Source organism: Tachysurus vachellii, chromosome 20 (assembly GCF_030014155.1).
Source record: "Tachysurus vachellii isolate PV-2020 chromosome 20, HZAU_Pvac_v1, whole genome shotgun sequence".
In the NCBI taxonomy this organism is placed as follows: Eukaryota; Metazoa; Chordata; class Actinopteri; order Siluriformes; family Bagridae; genus Tachysurus; species Tachysurus vachellii.
Window position 1 is genome coordinate 17,996,518 of NC_083479.1, and position 19,193 is coordinate 18,015,710.

General features: G+C 39.1%; 1 protein-coding gene across 1 annotated transcript in view; it reads right to left on the reverse strand.

The window, feature by feature from the left end:
- csgalnact1a (chondroitin sulfate N-acetylgalactosaminyltransferase 1a) overlaps positions 1-19,193 on the reverse strand; it is a 32,694-nt gene that overhangs the window by 6,374 nt on the left and 7,127 nt on the right. The window contains exons 2-4 of the mRNA XM_060896019.1: positions 17,423-19,189; positions 11,501-11,717; positions 5,424-5,525 (exon numbers count right to left, since the gene is read on the reverse strand). Of these exons, the coding sequence (XP_060752002.1) occupies positions 5,424-5,525; positions 11,501-11,717; positions 17,423-18,077 (974 nt within the window). The 5' untranslated portion in view covers positions 18,078-19,189. The remainder of the gene's footprint in view (positions 1-5,423; positions 5,526-11,500; positions 11,718-17,422; positions 19,190-19,193) is intronic.

Consider the following 19,193-nt stretch of genomic DNA (forward strand, 5'->3'; position numbering starts at 1 on the left):
GCCAGTCAGTCCCAGTGACTGAGGCCTACTCTCAAGAAATATGCAGCATAAACATTGAACAAAATTAAAATGAAGCATTTGTCAGACGATCAAGTATTTTAAAGAGACAGTAACACAATTTTGTGTCACAGGGAAGACATAGTGCCAGAGTAACTTAATACAGATTCCATAATAAAATACAATAAAATATGACAAACCACATCCAGTTCTTTAGGGATCTTATTAATGACATCACTGATTTAGAGATGTTTATAGATGAACAGCCATCTTGGACAAACACAGTTACTCTTTCTTTACATAGTTGAGTATAATTCGGTCCTAAAGGTCATAATACTGTATTATTACTGTATTACTAAAGTATGCTGCGGAAATTAAATGCACCCCTGTGTCAATCCCGATCACCGTAACACACTGTGTCAATTTGCTTAAGATTTGAGAACATCAAATTTTTTTAACTGCACAAAAAATTCCATTTTCTTTTGATTTTAACAAAATTCTGACCATGTATTAGGATGTGAAGACTAACACAGGACTTCTCTTATTATTATCATGTCACACTCCAGTACTGATATCAGTATTTGTAATAGGGGGTGTGGGACAGGGAGAGGAGGTGTGTTGACCCAGCAGGTAATAAATGATTGTTTCCACCTGTGTGTTATTACCAACGTCCTACTTAGGTGTGTTTTCTTTTCAGTAGACACAGTGAGCCAGAGAGAGGAGGAGACTCATGCTAAAAAATAACTGGATAAAAAATAAGATGCGCAAAGTTGCCTCTCTCCAAGTACTCTTTCTCACACACACACACACACACACACACACACCTTTCACACACACAAACACACACTTCACTTACCTCTTTCTCACACACACACACACTACACTCCTTTCACTTACATTTTCACAAACACACACACTTACCTCTATCAAACACACACACTTCAATTCACTTACCTCTTTCTCTCTCTCTCTCTCTCGCTCTCACACACACACACAATAATGAACTTTGTGTATTATGTTTTTTATGTTCTGTAAAGCTGCTTTGAGACACTGTCCGATGTTAAACCCGCTATACAAATACAATTTAATTGAACTGAATTGAAATGAACTTCAACCAATTCACAGTGTAAGTTATGATGCTTAAAGCTAATTCAGTGTTGCATGTAATTTTGTCCTTTCTTAATATCTCCAGATCTGATATCTAAGCCTCTCATTTCCATCATACTACAGTAAATAAAATACACAGGTTTAAGTCGCACAAATCTAGACTCTTAATGGTCGATATCAGTTACAGTACATGAGTTTGTATGGAAGCATTTCTTATACAATCTTCTGTACTGTATTACGCAACAGCTATGTAATCTGGTATGGTATGTTATCGATAGATTCAAATTTTATTTGTCACATACACAATCAAACACAATACGACATGTAGTGAAATGCTTTGAATGACTGTCCTAAAAAAATGCAGTGCAATAATAATAAGTCACAGGTGAATAAGTATATATCAAAGAATATATTAAAGTAGATCAGAAAAAACTGAGATAGTGTAAACAAACATAGAACCGGTGCTAGCTTCCTATTTTTCCCACTTCTAGCCCGTCTCAGAACAGAGGTAGCGTGATAGAGTGATGTGCATGAGTGAAGACATACAGTATATGGACATATTCTAAATATTAAAGCGAAGGATGTGAATGTAGTGCAAGTGTGCAACGTGGAAATGTACAGCTGTGGGTGTGGTTGTTGTGGCACTGTAAATAATTGTAGGACGTACAAATGTAAACATTTACTTTTCAGTATCGGTTAAAGTACAAAAGCAGAGCATGAGTTTAAATTTAAACATTCCTTTACTGTACTGAAATATACTATAGCTTTATGTAGCTAGCTTTGTGCTTTGGTCTTCATCAGTGAACATTTAAAGACTTTGGAATGGAAGGAATTAGTGTTAAGTCTGTAATGAACTCAGTAATGACTCTGATCTGTTCGATCCTCAGGAGCTCTTGGTTGCTTAATTCCACTCAACAGCAAACTGTTGTAGAAAGGACATTATTTCCATTGACATTATTTCCTGTCCAGTGTCACCCAAATGAGGATGATGTTCACTTCTGACTCTGGTTCCTCTCAAGGTTTCTTCCTTATATCATCTCAGGGAGTTTTTCCTCAGGCTTGCTGTAAAGAGCTTGGATCGCTTCTTGCCAGACCACCAGAGGGCAGACTTGCAGGTGTTTCCTTATCATATACTTTGTTGTTTATGTGGGTGGTGCTACCTGTCTCATGTTTCCACCAGTGCACCTGTTCCTTGTGGGCTCTAATTAGATGCCCTATATACAGTATGGTGGTCTGGTCCATTGTCATTGTGTTTGTGAGTCATTATAGGTGTTATAACTGTCATGTTTATTTTGTTGTAGATTTCCAAGTAATGTTATTGCCATGCCAAGCCATGTCTAGGTTTCATGTTTAAAATAAGTTTGTATTAGTCTTGTGTTTTCTTAAAATAAAAGGTGTTTGCACTGGAATCCCTGCGTTTGGGTCCAAATGCTACAGTGGACGGCTGACGCTCCGGTCCGCAACTGTTACACTTGCTCATTAGGGATAAATATTGGACATAAATAATAATTTAATTTTAATTACCATTAGCATTTTTACTCTGTTTCTATGCTTTGAGACAACGTCAGTTGTTAAAATCGCTATACAAATAAACTGAATAAAAAAATTGTATTATTATACTACAGTATGTTACACCATAACACACTATCTTATTATACTACACTATCTCTCATCTTTAGAAGTTAATAGTACTAAACTAAGGGCACTCCTGTGTTTGTCCTTCTGAACACAGTGCAAATTTGGAGAAAATCTGATTTTTTTACTCTTTGCATTTTTCTTTTTTTTCTTTTTTTTTCAAAAATGTAAATGTTTCATCCTATCACACACAAGAATATAGCTAATTTATTGAACATAGCATATTATATTTCAGGTTCAGGTGCCTGCAGTCCAAAACCAGCAGGTAACAGTTTTTCCCCACAGTTTCTCCTTACCGAACTCTATAATTCACTAAAACCCCCACTGATGGTAATGTATATATTCTCTGTGTATATATATATATATATATATATGTATATATATATATATATATATATATATATTCTCTCTCTCTCTCTCTCTCTCTCTCTCTCTCTCTCTCTCTATGTGTGTATATATATATATATATATATATATATATATATATATATATATATATATATATATATATATATATATATATATATATAATAAATAATTAGTCTGTATATCTTATATTTCTCTACCACTTTGCACTTAGATGGTTAGATGCTAATTGCATTTCATTGCCTTGTACCCATGTGCAATGACAATAAACTCTAATCAAATCTATTCTCATATTATCTCCATATTTTCTTTACAATAAGGTGTTTAATTACAATAAAACACCTACCAATCAGAAGATTGTGAATTTGAATCCCAGGTCCAACAAGTTGCCACTTGCTGGATTGTAATACAACTTAACCTCGTTTGTGTTAAAATGAGATTAAAATGTAAGTCGCTTTGGAATAGGGCATCTGCTATATTCTGCAAATGTGATTTAATGTAAAAATCAGGGTTCAAGCTGCCACAAGCTGCAAGCTGCCACCTAAGCAAGGCCCATAACCCCCCCCCCCCATATATATTTCTCTACCACTTTGCACTTAGATGGTTAGATGCTTATTGTATTTCATTGCCTTGTACCCATGTGCAATGACAATAAACTCCAATCTAATCTAATCTAATCTCATATTATCTCCATATTTTCTTTACAAGACCATACTACACCTATTATCTTCATTATACTCTACAATACTAAACTATCCTGTACAATCCTATATGCTGTATAGTGTGATAGGAAGAAACTGCACTACAGGAACTGCTCCTGTATTAGTTTACATATTTATTATTATAATATAGTGTAGGATAGTTTAGCATAAGATTGGACGTCTGAGGTAATGTTATGTTTTGGCTCCTTTAAAAAGAACCAAAGTAAAAGAATCCTATTTTGTTGTGCAATAATACTCTGGCTGGATTAGTTGGCATGTGTTCGTGTGTGCTGTCTCTTCTACATCTCAAATGAACACAAATTATTTATGGCTATCGATTCGCAGATGTGTGTTCAGCTCTCTTTAAACCGGAGACCAAAGGTTTTCTCTGAACAGACTGAAGATCACACAGAATACATTATGAAGTCTTCAGAAGGGGAGGATTTCCCCTGAGTGTGTGTGTGTGTGTGTGTGTGTGTGTGTGTGCACTATAAATTAATCATGGGCAGAATGTGTCTGGTTTTCAGAATGATGTCTGATGTGTGTGTGTGTGTGTGTGTGTGTGTGTGTGTGTGTGTGTGTGTTTACTTGTTTAAAAGGGTCAACAGTGATATTCTAACATTCACAGGACATTTATCTGGGTGTACAGAAGAGCACACTGCTAATGCAACACTGAGAATTCGTTTACATTTCTTATAAAATGTGTGCAAAGCTTTGACTGATGAAACGTTGCTGTTTAACACGAATCAAGTATAAAGTCATTTTTAATCATTAGTTTGCATTCTGCTCATATGAATAAAGAGCTCGACGAAATAGAACAAAGGTGCTCGGTGGAACTCGTACTCATCAACAGAACCCTTAAACGGCAAAGATCCTAATGAGTGAGGACGAAAACACCTAGAGGTTTGATGATAAAGAAAAAAATAATTAAACGACAGGAGGTGTAATGAACTGGAGTTACGGTTAAGCTCCTAAAGTTATTTATTTTCACTGATTACTACAGTAAACGTGTTTTATTAATTAACCATACATCACATTTTTTACTCATTCTTGCTATAAACAATTATTATAAAATAAACGTATGTTTGCTTGCATTACTGTTACTATGGAAACGATCACGCGTTTTAAAGAATGCATTAATATAAACTTGTGATTTTCCTTGCAGTTGGAACTACTGTCATAAACACTGCTATAGAAACTGAATCAACACCTTCTGCTTTCTACCAAGAAAGACAGAGAGAGAGAGAGAGAGAGACAGACACAGACAGAGAGAGAGAGTGAGAGAGAGACGGACAGAGAGACATGAGAAGCATGAGGAGGATGAAAAGTATGTAGAGTTCATCTGGCACAGGACACCATCATTTTCTTTGAGGTCAAAGATCACAGTGGCACCAGTCTAACTGTGCGAGATCTCCACCCGAAACTCAGCCCTGCAATCATCTACTGTGCACACAAACAGCGAGTGTGTGTGTGTGTGTGCCTTGTAGAAAATTTCACTTTCAATAATGACTGGTTCAGCATTGCTTCCTGCCCTGTTTGACAGTGTTCATTAGTCCACACGCACACGCACACACGCACATGCACACACTCATGCACACACACACGCTTGTACTTTACCTGGATGTGTTTTCTAGGATTACTTTGACTTCGTTCATCTGGTCTTGGCCGAAGTAGACAACGGTGAGGTGAACTCGTCCATCTTGCTTTATGCACACCTCCCTGACACACAGACACACACACACGAATCAGATTTTACCTGCATAGACAATGATTCATGATGATTATTCATCTCGAGATGATAATAATTATAATATCTCGAGATGTAATAAGGGTGGTTCTGTTATAGTTATGGCAACATTGTTGTGGTGTGATGCAGTGTAACACCAAGCTGAGGTTACTCATTTAAATACTAAATCTATTTTAGATTATATTTATACTTATTGGCCAATTTCATGTGTTACATCTTTATAAAATGATGTATTTAATAAAGGAAAATGTTACAGTTTGTGTTTTAATTCACTGTGGGTATCTCTCTCTCTCTCTCTCTCTCTCTCTCTCTCACACACACACACACACACACACCGTGAAATTCCAGCAGTTAGACACAGACACATTCTGGTAGTCAGATGCCAAATGTTCCAGGTTTGTGCTGATTTTGCGATTTTTTTTTATCTCTTTTTATCTTTCTACAAATGTAAAAAATGGTAAAAACTCAGCTCGAAGCTCATGTTTGAGGGACACATCAAACATCAGCACTGAGGAGTGTAATTTATGCGAAAGTGTCTGATCTCAACTTGTCATATCTCCTTCAATCCTGAACAGAAGCCAGAAGCTACACTAGGGCCGGTTACGCTCTACTAAACAGGCGGGATTGTAACACCATCCCTCTACTGCTACGTTCACACATACAGTGATAAAGCAACCAAAGAGCTTTATTTTTCAACGAGAGCTATAAAATATAAAATGGCATCATGAACCACACCTACGTTCGTGTCTAGATATGTCCGTGTCTAAATCAGCAAAATGACAAAGTTGTTGTCAAATGTTGGAGCGACTACAAACGGACGTGAAGACAGCAGAGAGCACGTGATTTGTGGCAAAAATCACACACTGCTTTGTGATGTTGTTATACACTGCTAAATTTCAGACAAAAACACCAAATACATTTCTGGCATTTAGCATGGACCCTTATCCAGAGTGACTTACAATTTATTTCAATTTATACAACTGAGCATTAAGGGCCTTGCCCAGGGGCCCAGCAGTTGCAGCTTGGAGGACCTGGGATTTGAACCCAATGACCCACCAGTCAGTAGTCCAACACCTTAACCACTAGACTACCACATCCCAAATCTCCCTCCAAAATATTTATTTTTATTGGTAAGTAAAGGTAAACTGGTAAAGGATCTGGAATGCTAGTTGCTCCACCCACTGATAAAGGTTATTACTATGGCAACCAGGATCAGAGTATAGACACCTACTGACCACTTCATGGTACAGAGACTGGAGACTTGGAGCGATAAAATCTCTGGATGTGTGAACAGATCATTACTCAGACTGGGTTCCATCATTCCATCATCTGGGTTGATTCATGAACTCCTGAAGATAGCGGGGATACCGCTTTAATGTAGTTACAGTACGGAGGCTAAGGTTTATCTGCAGGCATAGCATTAATTCAGTGCATTAACAATTATGTCTTAACCAGTACGGTAAGAGATTTATTTATTTTCTCTAGATTTATTTATTTGGGAAAATGCATTTATTTTTATCCTTTAGGGGTTTTGCTCAAAGACACAACAATGTCAGCTTGGCAGTGATAGGGTTTAATCCTTCTGTTCCCCAAAGCCTTAACCACAGAACTCTTACAAACACTACACACCAAAAACGACTTGTTCTCTATATGACTCCTCTTTCCTTTCCTGTTTTTTTTCTCCCCAGACTCTAAAACGAATATTTAAACTACTAAATTAATGTTGTCCTTAAGCACTTAAACCTTTATTCGCTTTATTGTACTGTGTATATTTGCACCTGAAGACAGTTGTGCTCCTTGATTTACTAAACAAACAAAGCAGACCGTGTGCAGTAGCGGGAATAACAAAGTCATCCTGCCATCAAGGTATTTAACGAGAAAACGTAAACTACACCTTTTGCAAAGTGAAGGTAAAAAATCGTGACGTTTATAATTAGATTGTGGCTCACAGGAAGCTCATCGATGGGTTGAAATACAGCCAACAATTCAATTTATACTCAAATGTAGTGTACAACCTTTAAATGGGGAAAAAATGCATAATTAAAGAGAAAGAAGCACTGCGTCTGAAAGGGTTTTAATGATTCCCGATTACAGTTTCAGATAATGTATAATAGAGCCCTCCTTATCCTGTGTGTACATTTTAGCGACCTACATTCCTTTTCATAATCTCATAAAGCCAATGGCGCCTGAGACAAAACTGCTTTTATCCTGCTTATGCTCTTCCTTATAATGTTGCTGTTGGCCAAAGTCGCTATTAGCCACGAATGCTTTTATCCAAGTTCTGCAAGTCAATTATATGTCAAATGTTAATTTTCCACTCTTGCTATTAGCTTGCTAGCTACATAGCACTTCCTGTAACTAATTTTCTTTATATCACAAAGTTGGGATTCCATCTGTGATGTTTTATACGATAAAGCTGGAACAGTTCTGCTGAAAATAGAACAATGTCTCATGATTGTGTAATGGAAATCGGTTTAATGGTTTCCATCAGATTCCTGAACATTTCCATTATGGGTTTTCTTTCATGGGTAACCACTAAACTTAAAGGTTGGGTGCACGATGTTTGAAAGCCAATGTTGACATTTGAAATCACCAAAACAAACACGCCCCTAACCCAAATGACTGTCACCCCTGTTTTGATAGCTCCGCCCACACATACATACGCAACCCATGGTGGAACCTGCTGGGGCAGATGACCGAGGGTATATTTTTTATCAATAAATGAACACAATGAATAATACTATGGTGATACAAATGTGTTTTTGTAGTACTGTGTGTTGTACCGTGAAAGGTTTATCTCCGTTTCACGTGGAAGACGTTCAGTTCTCTCCAGCACTGGAAAGCTGATCCTATATTTACATTTACATTTACATTTACAGCATTTGGCAGACGCCCTTATCCAGAGCGACGTACATAAGTGCTTAAATCTCTAACATTGAATACATTAATACATTAACACTATATTAACACGGGTCCTGCTTCTTGCCTTATCGTAAGCCTTTTTTTGCTCCGCTTTTCTTTTTTATCCGCATGTCAATCCTTCAATCTCTTTTGTCTAATGTCAGACATGCACACTGAACACTCTCTCCGCTGCATATGACAAGACACGCCCCTTTCTGCTCATTGGCTACACGTTTGTTTTGTTTGTCAGCCCGACTCAGTTTTCTGAAGCATTTCTCAAACAATGTGCCCCACACTTTTAACCCTAAACACCTAACCCTTAACCCTAAACTTTATACCCTTAACCCTAAAACCTGAAGTCCTAACCTTAACCTTAAACCCCTATACCTCTAATCCTAACCCAACACCTACCCCAAACCCAAACCTTAATCCTAAACCCAAACCCCTAAACCAAAAACCCCCAACCCTAACTCGCTAAGCCCTAAACTCCTAACCTTCAACCCTAAAGCCCTAACCCTAACCCTTATACCCTAACTCTAACCCCCTAACCCTAACCCCCAACCCCTAACCCCCTAACCCTAACCCCTAACCCCCTAACCCTAACCCCTAACCCCCCAACCTTAAACCCCAGGCCTTTGTATGCTCAAAACATTTTTGCTGTTCCTATCATTTACTACATCAATCACACGTCAGTGAACCAATTCTACCATAAAAATGAGATGAATTCATTTACGGTTTACACTCAACACCCAAGTTACACTCTTACAATTATTCAACACATGATTTATTTACTTTCTAATCTAAGTACCATCTTCTCTAACCATTAATGAAGTCCTACTTCCCCTTTTCCCCTCTTTTCATTTCCTCTTTCTCGTCTGACTTCTCGTCAATTTTTACAATGCTGCCAAAACATTTACTGAAAGTTATCATCATGCTAATGAGAATCTCTTTCAATTGTCTCTTTCCGTAACATGTCATTGCACATCAGAGGTTTTAGACAGCTTTATGCCCATATGTCCTGCCGCCACCAACACTGAATTTATCAGCATTGTTCAATGCTCAATTTTGATTGATCAGATTTTCAATAACAGGAGATCTGAGCGTAGGTTACATTACTGCACTCTTTTAAATGCATCATTGTTTCTATGCTAACTTGGGGCTTGTATGGATGCTTTATATAAACAGATAAAAAGAATGATGGAATTGGAGAGAACATGACTCAAAAATGTTATTTAGTGCATAAAGGAAGGAGTCTTCAGTGTCAAAGTTAATTTAAGCCTTCGACCACAGGGAAGTCTTCACGACAGAGAAGTTTGCAGTTTAAAAGTAACATGCAAAGCTTCATTTATATTATTTAAAGGCTCCCCGGAAAAGTCTATGCCAGGGTACTGGAGAGCAGAATTCGGCCGATAGTCGAACCTCGGATTCAGGAGGAACAATGCGGGTTTCGTCCCGGTCGTGGAACACTGGACCATCTCTATACCCTCACCAGGTTGCTGGAGGGTTCATGGGAGTTTGCCCAACCAGTCCACATGTGCTTTGTGGATCTGGAGAAGGCATTCGACCGTGTCCCTCATGGTGATCTGTGGGGGGTGCTCTGGGAGTATGGGGTCCGGGGCCCTCTGCTAAGGGCTGTCCGGTCCCTATATGACCGGAGCAGGAGTTTGGTTCGCATTGCCGGCAGTAAGTCAGACTTGTTCCCGGTGCATGCTGGACTCCGGCAGGGCTGCCCTTCGTCACCGGTCCTGTTCATTATTTATATGAACAGGATTTCTAGGCGCAGTCGGGGGCCGGAGGGAGTCCAGTTTGGGGACCACGGGATTTCGTCTCTGCTTTTCGCAGATGATGTTGTCCTGTTGGCTTCTTCAAATCAGGACCTTCAGTGTGCACTGGGACGGTTTGCAGCCGAGTGTGAAGCGGCGGGGATGAGAATCAGCACCTCCAAGTCCGAGGCCATGGTTCTCAGCCGGAAAAGGGTGGCTTGCCCCCTTCAGGTTGGTGGAAAGCTCCTGCCTCAAGTGGAGGAGTTTAAGTATCTTGGGGTCTTGTACACGAGTGAGGGAAGGATGGAGCGGGAGATCGACAGGCGGATCGGTGTATCTTCTGCAGTGATGCGGTCGATATACCGGTCTGTTGTGGTAAAGAAAGAGCTGAGCCGCAAGGCGAAGTCGATCTACGTTCCTACCCTCACCAGCTTTGGGTCATGACCGAAAGGACAAGATCCCGGATACAGGCGGCCGAAATGAGTTTCCTCCGCAGGGTGGCTGGGCGCTCCATTAGAGATAGGGTGAGGAGCTCTGTCACTCGGGAGGAGCTCAGAGTAGAGCCACTGCTCCTCCACATCGAGAGGAGTCAGCTGAGGTGGCTCGGGCATCTGTTCCGGATGCCTCCTGGATGCTATCTTCCATGCCTCTTCCCGGCATGTCCAACCGGGAAGAGGCCCCGGGGAAGACCTAGGACACGCTGGAGGGACTATGTCTCTCGGCTGGCCTGGGAACGCCTCGGTATTCCCCCGGAGGAGCTGGAGGAAGTGTCTGGGGAGAGGGAAGTCTGGGTGTCCCTGCTCAGACTGCTGCCCCCGCGACCCGGCCCCGGATAAGCGGTAGAAGATGGATGGATGGAAGGCTGCTATATTTATAGGCTGCTATAACATACTGTAAGTGGTTAAAGGATTGAAGGTCTGTCTGTGTTGGGAATCTGTTTCGGGTTAATAAGTTATACATGGCTAAAACGTGTGATGTGTCTTGGCAAATTAGTTAACTATTTGCAAAATGTTGCTATAGTAACAGAAACCCCACCTTCCAAAGTGCCTTATCACTCCACAGGATTGTTGATTGTTTTCCTAGAACATCACACCTGCTATATTACAAACTTATTACTGGTAATAATAAAACTCTCAATCTTAATTCTTTTCTTACAGAAGATAATGGAAAGCACTATAGTTTACCCATACACCACTATATTTAAAGTCTTACAGTCTCAAGTGGTGCTTCGGGAAAAAAAAAACTGCTGATGATGTAGGTGTGTCTAACAGCCATGTTTTTACCTGAAGGTGTGCATAAATTGTTTGAATTTGTCGGCTCTTTGGGAAAGAGGTACGATGATGTTAATGGCGGTGTGAGATGTTGCCACGCGTTCGTTCGACACCTTCATTAATGGTCCGAAGGGACGAAACAGGATGAGGCGCCTGAACTCGTTTTTCCGATCTCCACGGAACGTCAGTTCATACAGTGTTCCTTTATCCTTCTCTGTTCGTGCTAAACCTACAGAGAGGGAGGGAGAGAGAGAGAGAGCGAGAGAGAGAGAGAGAGAAAAGACACTAATTATTACTTCTAAATCCGATCACTGCTATAACACTAAACTTATCATACATTCTGATATCATAACACAAGCCAAGTTATTCACGCTGCTGATATCCCATCAACACCTCCAAAAAAGGACGATCGATATGTAGTGTCATGGAGTTGGTGTGTGTATGTTCTCTGAGCCACACGACTAAAATACACTTCAGAGACATTTCCGTCGTAAACGGCGCTCAGACCAACAACGTTTTGCTGCTGATTTTAACAGGGACATACTGAGACAACAGACTTGAAAGAAAGAGCTGTCAGAGATAAAGCTGTAAATTTAAATTTCATGACATGGGAAAGCCTTCAGGACAGAGGCATTTCTGTGTCTGGTTTCTTGGAAACATGCCAAATTTTTTTTTTTGCCAATTTGTTTTATTAGTTTCGAAAGAGATAAAAAGAAAGGCTGAACAGCTAGCTAGTTATTGATGAGACATGATGATATTACATGATGTTTAGCTATTACAAAAGGACTGAAGAGAAAGTGTGGTTCTTTTTTTCGAGTGCAGTCATTGTTTTGACTGTGTGTCTTGTTATTTAAGTCAAAATAATGTATTAGTCAAAATAACAAGACACAGTCAAAATAACAGTAAAGAACTAGAACAAGGTCCATCTATTTTCTGTAGTCCTTATCAGGGGAACCTGGAGTCTATCCCAACACACAGGGCACAATATGGACAGTTTATGAGATGACAGTCAACCTGTGTATTTTTGGGATTGGGGAGGAAACCAGAGAACCCCAAGGAAAAAAACAAGATACTAATTCAAAATAACAACTTATTAAGTCAAACTAGCAAGATAATAATACAAAAGAATGATGTACTAAATCAAAATAAAAATATATACATACAAAATTACATCTTGTTAAATAACAACTCATTAAGTCAGTGTTACTCATTGCGCGGCTCTCGAGCCTCCTGCGGCTCGCCAAGCTTTAATATGCGGCTCACGTGGCTCTGTCAGGACTCAGCCCGGACTATGGCCACGTGCCTTTTGTTTATGTTCCTCGTCACGTGTCTGCCCCGCCTTTGTCTGCTCCCCCCGTTTCTGCACACCCGATTCCTATTGTTATCATCATTGTTCTATTTAACTGTGCCACGTTGCCTTGTGCAGCGCGGAATCAACTGTTGTCTGGTCCTGTCTCTAGTCCGTGTCATGTTTTGTGTACTTCTGTTATTAAACCCCGTTTATTTGTCCGTTTTATCCCGTGTTCGTGACAGGCAGTAAATAATACGATGATATGATCATGTGGTTAAAATTTATTTTTCATTTAAATATCATTAAAAACAATCAGGGAAGCATAGAAAAACGAATGTGCTCTATTACAAATAATAATATATTTATATATATTATTTGACTCGTCACTGACTCACTGCGTTCTTCGCGATAGCCAGTTTTTGGCGGCCTGCCAGAAGCTAGTTTGTGTTTCATGCTAGTTAAAAACTTGTGTTTACTGAACACACGGACTAAAAAATGGATCGCTTTCTTATCAAACAATCCTGCGCACAATATGAACAGGAACAAAGCAATGTGACTTGGCACACTTTGCGGTGAAAGTGGCTCTCCTATTGACTTTGTCCTATCAGTGTGGCTCGCATGAAAAAAATAGTGAAGACCACTGCATTAAGTCATAATATGGAGATATTAAGACAATATAAAGATGTAATATAATGATCTTATAAATAATCTTGCTTTTTGTTTTCACTCAACATTAAAACAAAATTCTGAGTAAAATAACAACTTATTAAAAATATATACCATGTCAAAATCTCAACTTAGTAAAAGTGACAAGATACTAAGACAAAATAGCAATTCACTTCAAAATAACAAAATATTAATGAAGTAAATCAAAAAAAAGTGTCAAAAAAAACAAGAAACAAGACTTTGTCAAAATGGCAACTTATGAAGTGAAAATACAAAATACTGTTTAAATAATGATCAATACATTGAAAAAATAAAAATATATTATATATATCTTGCACCTTCAGTGCTTCCATAAACTTTCATAGGTTCCAGCAAACACTTGATTGTGATACAAAAGATCTTTCAATGTATAATTTTATATATATACATATATATACGTATATAAACTATAAATATATAAAAAAATATATAAAACTATATATATTATAATACATATATATAAATATAATATATATATATATCTAAAAACTTTATTGATAAATGATAGGTCTTCAACAAGATGCTGCACAGTGAAATCAAATACAGGTAAATATTTTAATATTAATTTCATCAAAATAAATGGTAACCATGGTAATTTTGTAAACAAAAACTTAATCATTTCTCAGCGTATACTTACATCGCTCTCTCTCTGGCCTCGTTTCAGCCTTGGTGTGTTTAGAAACAGCTGAACGACTGTCACGCATGACACCATGATAAACACGATTTCTTTTATTAAACACTTAAATCTGTCAGCACCGGTGTCATTTTCTCACAGCGACACAACAAAAGTATTCTAACAGATCTGTGCAGAATGGCATCAAAGCTTTTATTGTTCAGACAGGAAATTAGAGTCGTGTTGCAATGTCTCACTGACTTTTGGCTCAAGAAGGAAACTCAGTTCACACAAAAGTTTGCACGGAAGACTTGTGTAAGTAAGTTCAACTCCGCTCTTGTCTCAGCTGTTGGAAACACTACGAAGACGTCTTGAGCCCAGACAGAAGAAAAGCTGAATCAGAAACTGCCATTATTAATTGTAATGACATTGTCATTACAATTAATGTGGCTGTTCTTTTAATCATTTTCTCTTTTGACACTATTTTGTCCTGCAACAACACTGCAACATGTCTTGCAGTGGCAGTAAACAAACAGGATGCATAAAGAACACAATCTCAGCTACTTACTGTCACATCCTAATTCTTTATAATCCAGTTCTTATCTCCAGTGTCAATCATGAAACCTGCTCCTGAGTGAAAAATCTCAAACCTCTACGCCGGGGAAAAAAACTCGTTCTGGCTCAAGACCCTGGCTGGCCAAAGCACTATAATGGACAGAAACTTAGACATGGTAAAGCCCCATTTCTAACAGAGATGCACTTTTTTAGGTAGAAGCCTATGTTAGGCAAAGCTCCTAGGTGTGCAGAAATGTCTCCTGTGCATGGTTTGGGAGAAGACCCTGGGTGGGCAATAAGCCCCTTACTGACCGGAGCTAGGGCCAAGAGTTATGGAGATGCAAAACCGCTTGTTGTCTGAAGCCCTATACTGGACAGAAGCCCCATGTTGTGCACAATGACCATTTATAAAACTGTGTTTGGAATCTAACAAACATGAAAAAATAACATGGATTCAAATTTCATGTGTGTCACATGAAAACTAATTTTCAGCAAGATCCTTGGCTCAACAATGTCATGTTCAGTCAACAAATGTCAATAGCAGGAAACAGTGGCAAGATTAAACAAGTCTTGCATGCTGTGATTGCACCCTGCCCCACTTCCTCTTCGTACTCGAATAGCAACAATACGAGAACATGCAGCTTTATGTGCTTTAGTGCTTCATTTCCATCAGAATAGCTTTTACTAATTATCAGAGTCAGGACTGAAGGCAGATTTGGAATCTTACAACTGTATCATTATACAGTTTAAAGAGAGAAGCTGAAGCAATGCGACAGAACATTACTCTGACCCAGAAGAAATGATATGGAAATCAGAGATAAAGATGGAATGTCTTTGAGTGTAATGTCAATTTGTTAAACCCTGAGGCAATACACTGATCAGTCATAACACTAACACCACCTTCCTGCTTCCCCTTTTTGCCACCAAAACAATTTTGTGCGGTCAAAGCATGGACACTACAAGACCTCTGAAGAGGATTTTTAGACCACATAAAAATAAACCTTGATAAACTTCAGTGTTGCTTACAAAAGAAAGAACTAGATAACGTTACCGAGGGTAGTTTAAGCGTACTTTTACCTGCTAGCATTTCCTAACCAGCTAACCTGACAGGATTCCTTAGAGAAAGTCCTTTCCATAAATGCTCATTATTTTCAATGCTAGCTCTTGCCAGCTAGCTATAGCTCACTTGACAGTATTTTTGAAAGAATGCTAATGCTATCCAGCACACAGAATAACTAGACAGGGTTTCTGAAAAAACTTTTATGTTTTGAGTGTAATCAGTGTATGTTTTGTGTATAATTGAGTGATTTTTCAAGACTTCAAGACAAATAAACTGGCTGAACTAAATATGACTTCAGTGACTTTTCAGTTTTCTCACAAACACTTCTTTGTTAAGTAAACTGGAATGCTTCTGTGGTGTTACAGTATATTTAAACGCCAAATATCATTTTGATTATTTAACCTTTCCAATATGTTACACTGAATAGCTTTTCTCATGACACACACTGACGTGGCGTATGAGGTTTTCAGTGGATGAATCGGATATTTCCGTTGTGTGTGTGTGTGCCTGTTTGTGACCTTTGTATGGAACCCTGCCCTGCTGTGTTTATGTATAACTGCACATCTGTGTCTGTGTGTATCTGTGTTTGTGTGTGTCTGTGTTTGTGTGCGTGTCTGTGTGTGACATAATTCAGCTGTACACAATAAAGCAGCTGGTTTTGTTTCCCATGGTATTTTCTCACACACACACACACACACACACACACACACACACACACGCTTCGCATATCACAGGATTTCCTGAAGGGAAACTCACAGGAAACGTGATAGTTGTGTTCTTAAGGCAAAGTGAAATACAGACAAAGAATTAGCAGTAAGTTTATACATAGGCTAGCTTTTTTTTATAAAATACTCTGTGGTGCTGAATATCCAGAGATACTGAAAGATTATGGTAATCCAAACTAAGCCAGCCATTCTATTTTTCTAAATCATAACTCTTTGTGCTTTGGTCCTGTTACCAAATACAGACTATCTTGAGGCACTTGTTTCCAACAAATTTATAAGAAGCAGCAATTTATTAGCACTGATCCACTGCTTAACAGTTTAATAAAATAGCTAAGCAATAGTGGCTCAAGGTGTTAAGGCTCAGGGTTGGTGAGGATCAAGGTTGCTGACCCTGCACTCTGACACCAACCTCCAAGAGACCAAGAATTTCACTGCGCTGTAATGTATATATATATATATATATATGATAAAAAAAAGGCTTTTTCTTAATTACAAGCTATTCAATCCATCTATCCATTCTCTACACTGTTTAACCTATTGGGTGGAGGATTTACCTTGAACAGGTGAACACTCTTTCGCACCCATTCACAAACATATTTACACACCCTTTCACACACACCCCGGAAAATTTACAGATGCCACTCCACCTACAACACACGTCTTTGAACTGGAGGAGGAAACTGGAGAACCCTACGGAAACCCCAGAGGCATGAGGAGAAATTGCAAACTCCACACAAACAAATACGGTGGAGGCAGGAAACCCTTGAGGCAAACATACTAACCATTTAAGAAAATAATAACACTTTGCTGGCAATGCTACAGATTTGAACAGATTTTAACTTTTTGTTATAGTTATTTGACTCACACTATCCAAAACCCCGAGGTAACTAACAAACTAAACCACTATGTACATATACATTATACATTTTATACATTAGCAACACCTGCAATTACCAATGAACCAATCCAGCAGTAAAAAACTCACCTTCAATGAAATCAGCCATGCTGTACACCTTGTCTGCACTAAATTTATCTCCCACATTGTGTTTGTGTGAGTTCAGTGTGTGCACAGCGCTCTCCACCACTTCGTTAATCTCGTCGCGTCTATCTTTCCTTGCCGGCTTTTCCTCAGGATGACGCGTGAGTCCCGTCTCCAGCTGATAGACACGCTGCAGTGTGAAGCTCTCAAACGGTATCACAGCATACTCATTTGGCAAGCGGACACCTGCACTTATCTCTGCCCGACCCAGCTGGGAGCGGAGAAACTCGTTCAGATCGGTCCCTGCGTTGCTCGCTTTCTCCTGAATCTCCTTTGGTTGCTCAACTCGCTCCTGCAGAGCTTCCTTCAGTTCAGCGATTTGCTTCTTCAGGCTGGAAATGTGTTGCCGTTGCTGTTCCTCATGTTCCTGAAGCAAAGCTTGATAGTTTTCATGGCTTGATGAACCCAAGGGGGCACCACTGAGCACGCCAGGAACCCCGAGCCCACGTGGAGAGCCTGGTACTCCCAGCCTGGGCACCACCAAGGGTTCATCGCTATGAGGGTTGCAAGTGATGACGTAGAGGAGTGAAAGAAGGCAGCAAACAAGGACTAAAACGCCACAGACTCGGGAGAGCCACAAAAACAATCCTCTACGCAACATCTCGAACAAACCAGTGTCATAAACACACAAATATAGTCATTTTCATTATGTGGTTTTATCTTGAACGAGGGGTTACCGCTGTCGTAGCTAATGCTAATTTAAATATAAAACGGAATATTCGGTCAAACAGTTCCTGTTGTCCTTGTTAATTCTATCATCTGAGAAACATTTTTCCCAAAATACACTGTGAGTCACATGCACACACATATATACATATACACACATGACTTAACACACTGACAGTTAATGAGATCAGTTAGTGAAAGCAGTTAGATCACTGCTAAGGCTATTAACTGAGGCAACATGCTAAAAGCGTGCTAAGGCTTTGCTAAAGCTTTCTGGTTGTTATGAACTAGAACAGCAGGTCAACATGCGAGTGCTGTCTTTAGCATAAAAGGTTATCATTTCACATATCAACTAAAATTATAGGCTAAGATATAGATGTCACTGTTTTATAGAGATATTTGTTTTATCTTGTTTTGTCTTGTTACTTGTCTTAGCTATTACTGACCTTGCTAATGCTCACTTTGATATGAAATGAGAAATAGGACGTTTTGTCTAAATAAGAGATAATCTCGTTCCAATACTGATCCGATCGTCAGTAATTACGCCTTCACATTCACTGTCACATTTCAGTCCAGTCCATTTAAGTCAAAAACATTCAGATTTGGTCAGCTACATAAAAGAAGGTGCTTCTTGTCATGTTAAAGTATCTCCTCTGTGTTTTAGACCATAGTAGAAATCCTTTAGGCCACTTAAGGCTGGTGGAGTTTTGGATGTGGCTTAAAACAGCTCAGTCTTGCCGTGATGACACGAAACATGCCACTTCACACTGAAATCCTCGTTAATGACACATTTTGAAAAACAATTCATGGAGTAAATCACATGTCCAGGTCTGTATCATGGTCCTTAGAACTTAAATCAGAAGAGTCAGCAGACTTCTTCCTTTGTAGGAGTCTGACAAAATGGGACATGTTGAGAAACGAGGAACGTTAGATGTCCGAGATGATTTTCATCTCCATCTTCATCTTTTCATCTTCCTCAGTCAGCAGTTTGGCTATCTTTTGTGTTTAATAGGAGCCTCCTGCATATTTCATCTTCTATTGTGTTACCTAA